The 15,620-nt window shown below is 38.3% G+C and overlaps 1 protein-coding gene across 10 annotated transcripts in view; it reads left to right on the top strand.

Moving 5' to 3' along the window:
• The window catches only part of NEO1 (neogenin 1), a 187,278-nt gene that overhangs the window by 59,232 nt on the left and 112,426 nt on the right, over positions 1-15,620 (top strand). For all 10 annotated transcript variants that reach the window (XM_027465579.3, XM_027465578.3, XM_027465575.3 and 7 more), the window contains exon 3: positions 13,770-14,045. In XM_027465579.3, coding sequence (XP_027321380.2) covers positions 13,770-14,045 — 276 coding nt within the window. The remainder of the gene's footprint in view (positions 1-13,769; positions 14,046-15,620) is intronic.

Below are 15,620 nucleotides of genomic sequence, written 5' to 3'. Positions count from 1 at the left end.
CCTCAATTAAGTAATCTCCCTTTAATTAAGTAATATCTAAATAGCTCACTTAGATATTCACAGAAATTGTGTTTTGAAACCTTCATTTTGGAATTACTGTTAGAAAAAGGACAGGCTTGTTAGTGAGCATGAGACTTGAAGACCAGTGGAAGAAGGCTGTTAACTATCTTCTCCAGCCTGCTGCATGACGTCACACAGAACCCCTCAAAAATGGGGACATCGAGCTCTTGACCTGTGTTTGACCAATGTGATTTACTTAATGTCAATACGTCATATAGAGAAAGAACTTCACTTGAGAAATTGTTCCCGTTTTCAGACTCCAGGTTGCCTCTTTAAGCTTTATTTGTGTCTTGAATTTATCAAGCTTTGGGTTTCCAAGCTGATGGCTAGAAGAGCTGTTTGTGTAACTGCCACTGAAATTATGGGAGGCCTCGATGAACAACTGCTGCCGCATTTAATGTAACGTTGTCTGGAGGAATTAATTGAATTAGGAGTCAGGAGATGGCTAATGCCTAATCCTGCTTCTCTTGCTGGTTCATTACGACTTCAAGGAGATCCCAGGGATCTGACTTGCCCTCAATGGGTTACAAAAGAATTTGTCTTCAATAAATTTAGAGTATTATATTTTGTAATGTACCAGGATGCTTTAAAGGAATACTCTGGAAGAAAGACCATGAAGAAAATTCTGTATCCGTTATGTTTTTGGGCTGGATTGCGGTAGGTGAAGCTGTGGCCAAGAAATGAAGATCAAGGACCTGTAGTGAGCACAGCAGGTGGAGGGGAGGGAGACCTGGATGGATGTGTGCTTGCAATTAAAGCCAGGCCTCTGCCAGGCACATCAGTGAAGAGATGTGTTGTGGTTTTGAGAACTTGTTGCATTTTCTAGTGTTTGGGTACTTAAATAATTTCCTTTTATATAGCTGTAAGCAATGGTGAGAGGAGAAGGGTTTTGCTCAAATATTAATTTCGATCAAAATTCTATGTTTATCTTTGCTATAACTACTAAGAACTGCATAAAAATAGGCAGGTTATATAGTTCTGGATTTGCACAAGTTTCTTAAAGTTTGCCTAACTTTGAAGATGGTATCTTAAGAGAGCTTTTTTTCTTACTGTGTGCGTGATGTTCCTGAAGGATAAAAGAGAAGCTTAGTGCAGTGGCTGAGCAGAACGAACTGCGTGCTTCTTCCAGCTCCTTGGAGATGTAGTCAGAAACTACAGCACTTTGGATTGAATACTCGGTATTACTTATTTCCCTTAAGAGGGGGGAAAGAAAAACTTGTTCTTCACGAATAAAGAACTTTCTATACCTTTTGAATTGGAAAAAAATGTAAGAGTATAGACACTTAAGAACATTTAACCAATAAAAGTAAGTGACATGGGTGATAAATTTTCCTCACAAAAGTATGTCTTTATGAAAAAATCATCTGCATTTTCCATTTCATTCTATAACAAACCATCTTGGATAAAAAAACATTTATTTTCAGTGAGTATGGGAAAGGTTTTTATAAAACTGCAGTTTGTCAGCTGTTTGTACAAACTGCAGAGTTAAGAGAGGGCAAGAAATGTTCTAGATTATACATGTATGTAGCCCTGAATTCTTACAATCCAGTTTGTCCAGTTAAAGTAGAAAAAAAGATCTTTATTAGGACTAGGACTGAAAGCAAAGATCCAGATTCAGACCTGTTATACATATTTTCAATGTAAGACTAGAAAAAACGATGTCCCTTTTGATCCAGGATATGTTCCCTCATAGGAACCAATTGGTCTGTCCCCCTTATTTTTGCATGCACTTTCAAGATCTTGTGTATCCAGTTAACTAAGTCGTCTTTGTTTTAGAGTGCAGAGGGGGCACAAGTAGATCTGCAACACCCATGTCTGAAGTTTCTGCTTTTATAGCAATTTAATATTACTGATGAGGAAAAAGCGAACTAGTACATGTTTTCTAGAAGTGGAGGTAATGTTTTGTGCAGTGAAACTAAGCCTGGTGAGAGAGGAGGAGGGATTATGGATCTGTTTCTCAGATGGGTAGGTGTGGGGGAGAAAATGCAGAACTGGTGAAATCTCACATCTCCATTACCAGCTAACGTACATGTAGTGGAAGTCTTCCTTCTTGCTGAAGATGGCTGTGGTAGCTGGTCTTTTTGATTCCCAGACATGCAGCACTGAAACCTCTAAAGCCTCTGGTCATTCATTCAGACTAAGATTATTTTCTTAATTAGGCATTATCTTAAATACAACATTCCATTTCATTATAAACTAGGATGATTAGTTTTATCGGTTTACCAGTTTGGAACTTGCACTGTTAAGGATTAGCCTTGTAATTAGCAAAGACCGTATCCTTTGTGCATGCTGGCTAGCAGACAAAGTTGTCTTTATATTATAACTGACATCAAGATATACTCTTTGCAGTATACATTCAAATCTTGACCTTTTGCCTTTTGGTTTTGAAAATATCACAGCAGTAAGTCTTATCTCGGGAGAAGCATGAATTCTGTAAAAGGGAGCTTCACTCCCAAATTTCATTTTTCTAAAGTCACTTGGGTTTCTAGTAGACGGTCTGTTGATGGATGACTCTACATGGTTTTTCAGAAGTGAAAATTGAGAGTTTATTGATGATTCATCAGCACCCCTGAACAATAAAGTTGGATGAATGTTGTTTAGATTGGCTTTCCCATTTGTTAATATTTTCCCTCAAATGTGTATTTTTTTCATTATTTATGTTCTGCATGTCAGCACCAGAAATCCCTTTTGTAATTTTGCTTGACAAGTTTTGCAGAGATTGCTCACTCTAAATCCCGAACTGTCAGGCAAGTGATAGTTACATACACTGCCTGTATTCTTTTCTAACCGTGTCTTAGAGTGTGGGATTCAAAAAGATATTTCAGCTTTAGCGTGACAGGCTAAAAGTGATGGATCTCCACAATGGCATTGTTCAGACTTAAGATCAACCGAGTATTACATTTTGAAAATTATAAGAAGCTGTGCTATCACACCTACCCAAATGAAAGATGACACAACAGTGGTTAAGGCTAGGAGGGATCATGGCAGGGGTGTGCGTGATAAATGGTGTATTTTTCAGAATAGAAATTCAAGAGGTAGTTCAGTAACACTGAAAAGGAAGCAAAATGGAGGAAAGTGATATATAATAAGGAAAAATAATTTATGAAGCTTGCTATGTCTGACTTTAGTGAGGTTGAGGTCTTGACAATATTCCTACAAACGTAAGACGTCTCATCAGTCATATACTTACACTAGAAATAAAAACAAAAAGCAAACAAGACCCTTCTTATTTGCATATAACTCCCCCTGTTTTGAGGGACACTGGGGAGGAAAAAAAAAATCTTCATTTATAGGTTTCTGCAAAGGTGTTGCTCTTCTTTCCTAAATAGCAGCTCAAGTCAGATGCCTGGATTAGATGCACCATCAGTGCATTTTCTGTGAGTGTTCGTAGCCTGCACATACAAAGCCACGAAAGGCTTAATTACTGAGAGACCTCTAAAATATATGTATGTATATATATCTGGTATGATGAGCTTAATCGTTAGCAAGTGTCCGTGATTCTAGGACCAGTGGTGTGATAATCTAGATCTTTGTATTTTAATCCTCATCTCTGTGTCTGATCCACAGCTCTGGCAAATAATCTAGTTAAGCTCATCTTTTTCAGCTAAATGATTCTACTGAAGTTTGTTCTTCTGCTTTTTTTTTTTTTTTTTTTTTTTTTGCCTCTTGGTATGTCAGTCTTCAGGTGCTTTATTTTTAGGGAGTGTTCTTTGCTATTTGTCAGCTCTCTACGTTTTTCTGTGAAATTGCTTAGGTTACTTCCCATCTTTAAATGTCTGTCTTCAGGTACCAGCTGTCTCTGTCTATAGAGTTGCTTGCGAAAGTTTTTCTGATCTTTCCTCCAGTTTCATGATAAATTTATCCTGGCAGTCCTTTCTGTGCATTAATCTTCTCTGAATAGCTTGTTCACATGAGCTTTCGTAATTGATAGCCTCGCTTGGATCTAAAATTATTTAACCTGTCAAGCTCTTTTCTTTCACCAGAATACTCAGATCTTATTCTTCTTTTGTTATGGCTATTGATTTTGTTTTAGAAAGAGTAATTGTGAGCCTGTACTTTTTTTGTAAGGCTTTCTATTGATCAAGACCTGAGGTTTCTTAAATGCTATGGCAATCTGCATGTTATCTTAAGATTTTCCCTTAAAACTCTGCAGTGCTTTCTTCATTACCCTGTTAGAGTGATCTTCAATAGTATCAATTAAATTATTGCATTTGTTTCTCCCCCTCTATTCGTTTACATGTGCTGTTAGAAATGCCTAGTTACCATGTTTCTCAGCATCTAAACAGATGAAATTAGTTGTGGATACTGCAGTTTTTCCTGCTGCCTCGGAGTGCTATTGGTCGTGGCACTTCTCTGTTCTTTGCCCCTTCAATTGCAAGTCCTGTCTCTGATTTTAATTTAATCCTATTATTTCACCTACACCATAGCAGAGTCACTTTCTCTGTATTTCTGAGCCTGACCTCCCACTGTACCGTGGACACCCCAGCTCCATCTTCTGTTCTTGTAGTTTATGGTCATCATCAACCACCTCTGCACTTCCGAAGATCTTGCTTGAATCACCTTTTTTGCTCCCATTTAGTTCTTCGAATTAATGTATTGATCTCTTCTAGCTGTCACCTGGTTGGATTTGGATTTCTGTTTAGCCTTGGTCTATTCTCTAGTCCTGTCCTTGCACTGAAAAACACTTTCATTACCTTCCCAAGATGAATTTTTAACTTCTGATTTTTATTTTTCTTCCAAGGGGTTTCCAAGTTACTTTTTTTTTTTTTTTCAGGGAAGGTTGGTTTAGCTTCCCACTTAACATTGCTTCCTTCCCTATTATTATTATTATTATTATTAAAATATAGCTGAACCTTACCATGTCAGGGCTTTCTGTAGCTGCTTCACTCCTAGCTTGAACACCTCTGCACACTCAGTTGTCTTCATAGAAGTTCTGCCAGGACGTGTTCTGCAATTGCAGAGCAATCTTGTTAAGACGGTGAGGTTGTCTGTTTTTCATTCCTTTTGGTGGCCTGCTGTCAAAATGCATTTCCATCGCTCAGAAAGGGCAAATATGTTTGAGCAATGATAAATTAGTTTTCAATGTGAAATTCTTCATGCTGGTAGCCTGCTTGACTTTTTTCTTCCAACTCAAACAGTATTTAATCAACCAATTTCTCTATTCTCCCTATCTTTCATTTTGAAGTTACAGGCACTAGAAGTGCATCCCTTCTCAGAGCCAGCCTCACTTGTTCATGGCACTGCTTTACGGCTGCTCCTAGAGCTGTAGCATGTAGGGCTGCGAGCCCGGATCCTCACAGCAGATTTGCGATGGCACAGAGCAAACGCGCTCAGGTGTTACAGTTTTCTGAGTTGGGAACTGGCACCCCAGATAATACAGTATCAAGATGTACATCATGTCTGTTTTTTTCTTGGTCCATTTTAATACTTTGTTATCCCTAGGACTTCTGTCAAAGGTAGTGTTTGGCAAAATAGCATCATAAAGTCACTTCTAGAAATGTGACCTGTCTCATGCTCGATATTATGCTGTCAGTCATGAGTACAGTGGTTTCACCAGGATCATCTTCTGTATCATTTCTTTTCATCAAGCATCCACGAGAGGAGTCAGCAGCTGACATGGCATAAAGAGCTGTTTTCAGTTCCTTAGGAAGTCAGGATCTTACTTATTTGTTTCCAGTGTTGGGCTGAGGTCAGAAGGTGCTCTGAGATGTCTGTGTTCTGATTGAAAATCAGAATTGACCTGTAATACTATTGTGTATGTTGACATACACAAAATGTGGAAAGAATTTTCTTTACAGTGTACGTGGCTGTGTTATGCTGTTGTATTTCAGTTTAAGCTTCCAAGATATTAAATTTTGCAAAGTAATAACACTAGTACATAAAGGACAACTATAAAAATGTGTTTTGTTTCAAATAAATTATGTGAAAAACTATTTTTTTTGCCAGGTAAAGCTTAATAATATTCTGATGTATTTTACTAGTCAAAGCACCCTCTTAAATTTTTGTATATGGGGTTTCTTTGTTTTTTAATTTGTGTTTCTGTGGCAGTGCTCAGATCCAAGTCCAAGGGGCTTGATGGCAACCTGAGAATTCCTGTAATCCAACCTTGTGCTCCAGGGCATGATCAGTTTTTCTTGAGCTTTCCCTGTTGGAAGTCTGTTCTGGCAGATGTAATTCTGTTCCTCCTTGTGCAGTGTTGTGAAATGTTTTTGAGGCTGTTCCTTTTTCTCTAGTTCTCTGTATAGTTTCCCCAAGTCATAGCCCATAGGATAATTGAGCTCAGAAGGGACCTCAGAATATCTCTAGTTCGAATGCTTCTTCCAAAGATCTGGCATCACACCAGGTTAGTGTATGTGCTGTATGCGTTAGTGTTTGTTCTTACTGATACGTACACTGACATCCTCTCCTTCTTCCCCTGCTTATTCAGTTCTGGTCATGGCATACATTAACAAATCACTACAGTATGAAGTCAGTATGTGCCGTATTAAGTATCTCACCAAGGCTGTGTTTGAGAGTCAGAATTCTGAGTATGCACTGCATTTTTTTGTGCCTTTTTTGTATTCCACATGCTTTTTGCTTTAGTTTAGCCAATGAGACTTTAAGTTTTTTCTTTCAAGTTGTAATTCGAAGAATATTCCATATAAGAAGCATCTGGTCTTATCTTAATTCAGGTAATGCTGGACTTGTGTTCTCCATGAATGTTTTGCAATTATGAAGCTTAATCCGTTTGCTAGTGAGATTGAAGAAGTATGTCTTACTAACAAAATTGTATTTTAAAACATGTTTCACACCTCTGCCACTCAGACAAATGATGCTGAATAATGTTCAAGCAAAGGAAAAGAAGAGGAGCTGTGATAATTTAATGAAGTGTCCACAGATGGCTGGACTTAATAATTTTTTAACAGGGTTCGGGTGCGAAGCTGATGCGCTAACAAAATATGCGGCATCTTTGAGATCCTCTGCTTCACTAGAGGATAACAGATGTTGTAGCGATTTTAACAATAGGGCATCATGTTTCTACACACTTTCACCTACGTATGTTGCTAAAAATCTTCGTGTTTCCCAAGAGGCTATTTTAATTAACAAGGTAGTAATAGAGGTATTAATTTGTTGCAGTTCAGATTTGATTAGGAAAAAGAGAACTGGGGGGAAAATGAAAAATTTCTGAAAGCTATCAGTGGTTTGTTTAATCCTTCTCATTCTCTTTGTATATGAACAGAACAGTTTAATGTGTAAGGATCGTAAGGTGCCAGCTGTTAGCTGTAAGATGGCAATATTTGTAGATGATACCATTAAAGCTTGGCAAGTTACAAGAAACTTGAGTAAGATTGGGCAACAGTGTTTTTGTGGTAGGCATTTGGGAAGCAGTAGTTTAGAAAAACTTGCAGCTACTCCAGCATTTTGCTTTTTCCCTACTGCAATAGAAATAATCTGGGAAATATGGGAGAAAACGTTTGCAGAATACATTGGGATATCATAAAAAAGCCTGAAACCAGCTTTGGGAAACAGTTAATTGTGTAAACATGTACAGTAGGGTGTTTCAGAACTGTTTACTTCTTAAAATACTGTGTTAAATTCTGCTATGTAGAGTAGCAATGGAGGAGACTTGAGCACACAACAAAAAATGTTCGTGAAAATTTGATCCAGCAGGCCTGCAACTGTGTAATAAGGGTATACAAACCTGTCATAGGGAAAAAGTGAATTCCTGTGCAGCCATCTGTTGCCCCTGAGAAGAGCAAGTTACTCTTTTTTTTTTTTTTCCCTATTTTTGTTTTGCAGTCTTGTTTGGGCAAGATTGATGCCAAAAGGTTAGTAGAATTCTAAAGAGGATTAAACATGTATGGTAATAGCATCCATGTTAAATAAAAATTGAACATTTACAGTGACTGCTGATGGTATTCAAAGCAGAAGGTAAGCAGCTCCTCTGAAGTCAGGAGGAACATTGTCACAGGAGTGAGTAGTTTAGTAATTGTTGATTATGGGATGCGTTTTTTTTTTTCTTTCAGCCTTCTTGGAAATGATTGGCACTGTCTGTGGCTGCAGTGAGACTGCTGAACTAGATTAGCATCTGGCTCAGTGTAATGAATTCCTCTTCTCCTGGAAAGTACAGGAGATGAAATACTGGCTCTGCTGAAGGCAGCAGACTACAGCCAGAATTTTTACCATCTGTGTTTTCCAGGAGCATGGGAATTACTGCTCTTCTAGGCACGTCATTGCTTTTTCAGAAATCAAGACAATGGGCCACAAATCTCGGCAATGCTTAGACTGGGAATACAATTTGAATGGAACAAATTTGCATTAAGTAGATTGTTCATTGACATTCCTACCATCGCTCTGGTCTTTTGGTGGGGGGAGAGACAAAAGGGAAGGAGAAAATAGGGACAGGGTTGTTTCTCCCACACCCCTGCATTTGCATTGTCCAAGAAGAAAATTTGAAGTTCGTGGTGCATCTGATTTCTATTGTATACATGTGAGAATCGCGCTATTGCTTGTGTGTTCTTCTGCCAGTTTTTAGTCAACATTCCAAATGGAAAATCATCCTCCCAAATTGAGTTTATTAACCCACGTTCCTGCTAGGTCAGGAGTATTTTCCTTCAGTGTCCTAAAATCAATACATAATATATTTGTGCTGCCATGGAATGATTAATGTACGTACAAACATGAAAAAATTATCTTTAATATCAGAACCCCAAAGTATCATTTATCATTATGTTCATTCAGTAAATGATGGGGTAATATCTTCAACTGAATGCTTTGCAACATGTGGGTGAAGAGTGGGTGCTGCTTTCTCATTAGAAATCTAACTAATTTTCATTATAATAGATCATCTTGCTTTGATGTGTTGATTGAAGTGACTGGGAAATAGAAACCATTATGAGAAAAATGTATCTTTTTTTTCAAAATTTAAGTTTGAAGAGTAGCTTGAAAAATGTGTTCACAATTTAAGTGGACTGAATTAGCTGGCATGGTTTTGAAAACTGTGCTAAAAAGTTAGGGAAATGCAGGAACTCTACTGATACTTTGAAGTGGAAAAGAAAAGCTCTTTAATTGAAAGACTCTAGGCTGATGGATGGCAGGGTATTTTCTAGCAGTATACTGCTATGGGGATGTATGCCAGTGCTCTGGACCTGCTATTGTATTTATAAACAAGTCTGGGAGTTGATTTTAATTGAAGCTTATTTTTTGAATACTTTTTGTAATGCGTCGTCATTGTTTTGTGGTTGTCTGTTGGTTAAAGCAAAAGGGTCCTCCTACACAGTGGAGACTTTTAAGCAGTGCAAATTGCAAGTAATCCTAGAATACGAGAAAATTGCTCTTGAGACAAAATTATGACCTGGGTTAAAATTATATATCATAAAACCATACAAAAGTATGATCAAATAAAGATTTTACTGGCATTTAAGATGACCTGAAAAAGGAACTGTAATTTCATTGCTAGTGAGTAATGAAACCATCTTAAATAAAGCTTATTTAACCTTAATGGAGGGCCTGCCCACAACAGAGTATACAATGCCTTTCTGGCCCTAAAAGCGAATAGTACTTATAAGCGATTTAAAATAAAGTGTAATTGAACTGTATATTAGAAATTGCAGGGATTTAGTCCTCTGCTAACATTCTCACATATGCTGTAGGTTGCTAATGCAGTGATTGTACTGGGTGAAAATAAAATTTCAATGATTGAGATGAAAGCACAGGTCCCAATGCTCATCTGACAAAATGAGGAGGTCCGTCCAGATCTCCTGTCCAGGCTGCTGAAAGAACTGCCTTAATTTACAGGTCTGTTAGTAAATATTCTTAATGAGTTGTGAATGCAGGGCTAGCACATTCTTCTTGAAGAATAACTGATGCAGAATGTGTGCCCAAAAAGGGAAAGGGTGATCCTAGACCAATTAGTCTGATACCAATCCTTGCTAGAAGGATTTTGAAGGTGAGGGTAATTGAGACAAAAGAAGATGGACAAAAGGCTAAACTGTAACATGACTTGTGTCTGTGGTTTGCATTTGGGTTTCTTGATGAAGCAATTGATGTCTTAGAGCGGCATAGGCATGCCACAACACAGCCTTTTGATATGCTCTCCTGTTAGAAATTATTGAAGGTCAAAATGATGGAAATTTAAATGAGAATATTGAGATTGATAAGAATCTGAGGTAATTATGAAAACTTAATGGCTTATATTGAGAGGCAAATTTTCAGAATGGAAAGAGGCCTCAGAGACTAGGTTTTGGGAAGATAATGTTTAACATCTTCATCAGCTGTTTTGGTGTAAGAATGAGACGGTTGTGAAATAGCAAGTGCGGCAAATTTGGAAGACCTTGTTACTCTTGCTGAAGCCTTGCTGGTCTCATAGGAACAATTAAATGAGGTTATAGACTGAATGATGGTGAAACTTAGCACAGCGTGCAAAGTCATGCAGATACAAGCAGTATCCTTGGTATTGTATTAAGTTGGGATGGAGGGACTGGTGATTTTATAGATAAGTCTAGTTATATTGGTTGATTCCAAGATTGACTACCATCTGCTGATGTACAGAGAGCTAATGTGATTCTTAAATCTATTGGGAAGATATTTTCAGTAAACACAAGGAAGCAATTTTGTGATACTAACCTGGACATCTTTAATCAAATGTTAAATGGCAATAGGCGTATCAAATTGTTGGGTCTCTGTTTAGCTAGTAGTGAAGTGCTGGGTACCAGTTGAAGCAAAGGATAAAGGAGGTTCTGACTGGATTTGAGGAGAATTTTTTTCCCTGTGAAGGCACACAGTTCCGCAATAGGTTGTGCATTGGGATTTTCAGTATTTGACTGGACAAATTCCTGAATAGTCCACTCTGACCTCGTAGCTGACCATGTTCTACCTAGGTCCCTTCCTACGCAAACAGTTCTGCCATTCTGAATCTTTGAAGGAAGATAACTAGGATGGTTAGAGGAATGAGGAAAAGAAACTAAAGATTGTGGCTTCGTTAACTAAGCAGAAGGAAAGTTGAAAGAAGATTTTTATTCATGTGAATACCTTAGAGGGAGGGAGTAATGGTTAATATGAAAGATGCAAAATAATTAATACCAAAACAAGGTCAAGATGAAAGGACTAGAAGTTGGTTGGAAATACAGTAGGAGTGGAAACTAGAAACTTATTTTCTTCTCAGAGGAGTGAAGTTGTGCAAGGAGCCTGCAGATAGTTCTCCGGGGAGGGGGAAGCATGCAGTGTTTAGAGGTAGACCTGTGTGAGGAAGGAATTACTTGTCAAAACAGAAGTGATCTCAGTGTTGGAGATGTAGTGTACTAGAAGTCTGCTCAGATATTCTTAAGGATTGTGAAGATCTCTGGTTTTGTATATCCACCCCTCACATCGCCCCAAGTCATATGCATATTTTATGTTTGTTTTGTTTCTCTCTGTAGCACTAGAGGTTAGCCCTAGAGACCAGGTATGTTGCTCCTGCTCATTGCATCAATATTCTTGACCTCTTCTCTGGTTTGTGGATTTTGGTCTTTTTACTAGAGGTCTTATATAGGTTTAATATAGGATGTGAAAATGGTGTTCTGTTGGTTTGCTCAAATAAATCTCTCTTATGTGGCTGGCTTTGATTGCAGAGCACTGTCATTAGTGCTGTTGGCCTGGTGCAGGCTTACTCCAGGCTTACTGTTCTATGGGAAATAACGCATCCTAAAAGTTTATGAAAAACAAGTTAAAATTTGCACTTAGTGTGTGCTAATAACTAAGAATTTTACAGTCCAAGCAACAATGTTTTTTATTTAGGTGGGAAAAGCCTGAGCATGTGACATCAGATGTTGCTTCTTGCTGCTTCTCCAAGGATTTCTACAGAAATTGGAGAGCAAAGAAATGTTCCAAGTTTAAAAACCAAACAAACAAAAACACAAGAAAACCCTGTGGTCTTTCCTTAAGTAGGGATTCAAGCTAAAATGATGGAAAATACTGTTTAACTAAAGCTACTTGGTATAGATTCTTTGAGGCAGTGGTGTTTAGTGAAGATAGGCAGAGAAAAACTATAGGAGATGGAGTTTAAGCACCAGTATGCAACTGATATACCACACATGGTAAAGTTATTTTCTTGGAAATGGGGGCACAAAAGGTAGGTAACTTGTCCTTCCCCTCTCCTTCCCTTCATGTTGAAGAGCCAGGCAATAAGAGAGCTGAGCCATGTCTGCAAGATGGCGGTGTTGGTGCCTTCAGTGCTGGGGTCCAAGCCGTGGGCAGCAGCCCCTGAGTTAGAGATTACCGGAGCCAGCTGGTTCTGCTCCTATGCCAGAATAATTGTGCTCGGATGGTTTCCTTTGTGTAACCCAGTCCTGCTTTCCATCTTCTGCACTGAAGGCACACAGTGTAGTGACTTGAAAGGAAAAAGCTTAAAATCTCCTCAAAGCAGGAAGGGAGAAGAAAAGGCAAGATGTCAAGAGTGCCAACAGGCAGTTTCTATGACAATATTAATTTTAACTATGAGCATAAAGAAGACCAGAAATCCTCCTTGGAGACTGTTGTTGCAGTCAGGCTGCTGAGGGGCTTGGCTGTGACGGGGCCGCCTGGAACCGGCTGCAACCGCCTCATGGCGCCTGCCTCGCCTCATGGCACCCGCATTGCTGCTAGCACCAGGCACCCAAACAACCGCAAAGCTGTTCAGAGGCCTCGGGTCTTCCTGTCAGAGGTTCTATCACGTATCCTGTGCAGGAGGTTGTTGTGGAAAACCTTTTTATTCGGGAGATGAATGTGTTCTGTGCATAGATCTGTTGTTTTGGTGTTGCAGCTGTAGCTTTGTCTTGTGAAGAGACTTCATTCTCAAAGGTACTAATGTGAGAAAGATAAAGATTTTCTTATGGGCAAATGCGATTTTTACCTTATGATGTGATGCTTAAGGCTTTGGGAAGCTGAGAGCTTCAAAGGGATATCCCTTTTTCATTGAATTTCAGTCAGATTTGGTCCTTTAATGCCCTCAGGCTCCTTTCTGTGGCCTGGTTAAAATTTCAGTGAAGCTAAACCTTTACTTACTGTGAGTTAAACCTTTACTTATACGTGGTTGGTGACAAAGTTGTGGAAAATATTTTAAACTTTTTTCTGCTTAAATTCTTAATTGCTAATCTTCTGATTTTAATATTAGAAATCTAAAAATACAGGGGAAAAAAATCCTCCTTTTTAGTAGTTTTGTAGGTGGTAAATCAAAATGTTGCCTGGATTGTAAACATCAGAGTGGAAAGTGTACACGAAGCCTTCTCTTGTGTGGCATTATCTGTTCAGTGTAGTGATGTCCCAGTGTATACTAGGGGGCTTCTGTGTTAATGCTATGTGAGAACTCACAGCTTTTACAAAATATGGTTCAAACTTAGTATACTGTACAAGGTAGAGATACTGTCTTGATGTTTGTGTGCTGTGCTATGTATTTCTTAAGCAGCATCTCTGGAGAAGTAAGCGGAGGTTACTGGCATGTCTGCTTCTGTTTTTGAGGACTCCAAAGACTTTTTTTTTTTTTCCTGTTTTCCAATATTTGCTTACTTCTAAAACAACTGATTTATTTGCCTTTTTACTGTCACTTTGATCACTTTGCTATCAAATTCTAAGATTTCTAAAGAGTTGGAGAACGTCATACTTCTTATTTTATACAAGGTTCGTGAATCTTGACCTGTACTTCGAAGCTTTGGTGTCACCTTCAGAATACCTCTAATACTTGTCACTTTACTAAGTTTTGTATTTCCTATTTGCAGGTCTTCCCAGGTTCACCAGTCAGCCAGAATCATCGTCTGTCTACAAAGGAAACAGTGCAATCCTAAACTGTGAAGTCAATGTTGACCTTGCACCATTTGTGAGGTGGGAGCAGGATCGTCAGCCAGTCTTTCTGGATGATCGTGTGTTTAAATTACCAAGTGGAGCTCTTATTATTAGTAATGCTACTGATATGGATGGAGGAGTCTATCGCTGCATCATTGAAAGTGGTGGAACCCCTAAATACAGTGATGAAGCGGAGCTCAAAATTCTTCCAGGTATTAATCTGTTTTTCTTCAAAAAAGAGGTAAAGATTAGTCCACTGATAAGGAAACCAAAACCAACTGAAAGTAAGAATGCTTACAAGGGCAACAAATGAGAATCCCCCATGTTGCATTTTTGTATGTTTAAAGTTGGACTAAGTCTAATATGCATTGTGGAAGCTATTTTTCCTAGTAGCTTAAAATGACTGCAGGCACTTAAACTATAAAGCATTTTGGCTCTCGGGAAGACTAACCTGAATTTTGCATCTGGAAAACAGAAAAGCAAAATCAGTTATCAGTGTCTGAGCTCATTGCGGTGGTTGGAAATAGGTCAGACATGCAAATAGTTTTTGCCATATTTTGATGGTTTGGCTCTCAGGGTAAAATTTCTCTTAAAAAGTTGTGAGTGATGTGTAAGTTCCTCAGACTTGAGTCCCTTGTTTAAAATATTGTTGAAGTTTCCAAAATGAATTGTTGCTTTGTCCCTTGCTCTTCTTAAATGCTAGCCCCTTCGGGGAAGTTTCCAGATCCCAAAAAGGGGGTGACCATGAAACCCATTATTTTGTGAGGTTTACCTATGCATATTGTTTTGAAATATGTAGATTTTTAAAATGAGAACAGAAGTCCAATTCTCACTGAATGTTGAAACGGTGTTTTTTTCTAAAACGGTATTGCACTGTTGAACAAAACTGTGTCTTACCAGATGTTCTAACACAGAGTTTTGAAAATTGACCAAGAATAAGACAGGAATGGGAATCGTTCTTTCCCAAACTAGGAAAGCATGGGTTGTGTTTTGTAATGGTTGTCTTAATGATTTCCAGAGCTTCATGTTGTCTCATCTGATTTAGTCTTCATGTTGGAATTCTGATTAAATTTTTACTGCTTGGAGGACTGCCAGAGAGGGTAGCTAAAACTCCGTCTTTGGAGGTTTTCAGGGCTAGGCTGGGCAATATTGTGATTCACCTTACCTACTGTTGGCAACAGTGGACTTGAAGCAGGTGGCTGCATCAAACATCTTCAGAGATCCCTTTCAATGAATATTTCCATTTCTCATGGCAATATCACTTCTTTGTTTAAAATACCCCAATTTTACTATTGCACCTGTCTCCATTTTAGAGTAGAGGCGTCTGCTAGGCTTAGGTAATAAATTATGCTTAAACTAGGTATTAGTTTCATTAAGTTCTTCAATTCCAGGGGGAGGAAAAAAAGGTTCATCTTCCTTAATTGAAGGAGATAACTTTTGAAGAAGAGCGCTTTTTTGATAGACACTTAATTGAATTATTTTAGTTTGTTTGGTCTTGGTGTTTCTACAGACTCTCAAAAGAATATTAAGATCTTTCTGATTTTTGGCAATTAAAGACTTTCTAATATGCTTCAGTATTGCATTGATCTTTCTGAATTCTTGATTTCCGATACAGACGGAATCTCTGTAATGTGTTGTTAAAGGTGACTTAAGATAGTTATTTGCAGATACAGATAATGCTGATTCCTTCCTTGGTAGTGAGTCTAGAAGTGTCAATAGTGAAGTTTTGTGAAGCCCCCCAGCAGGCACTTTTTTTTTTTTAAAGTGGGACTAACTGTTGCACAGAA

This window comes from Anas platyrhynchos, chromosome 11, assembly GCF_047663525.1.
Source record: "Anas platyrhynchos isolate ZD024472 breed Pekin duck chromosome 11, IASCAAS_PekinDuck_T2T, whole genome shotgun sequence".
In the NCBI taxonomy this organism is placed as follows: Eukaryota; Metazoa; Chordata; class Aves; order Anseriformes; family Anatidae; genus Anas; species Anas platyrhynchos.
Note: the sequence above shows the minus strand (reverse complement) of the source record. Positions and strands in the feature narration are given on the sequence as shown.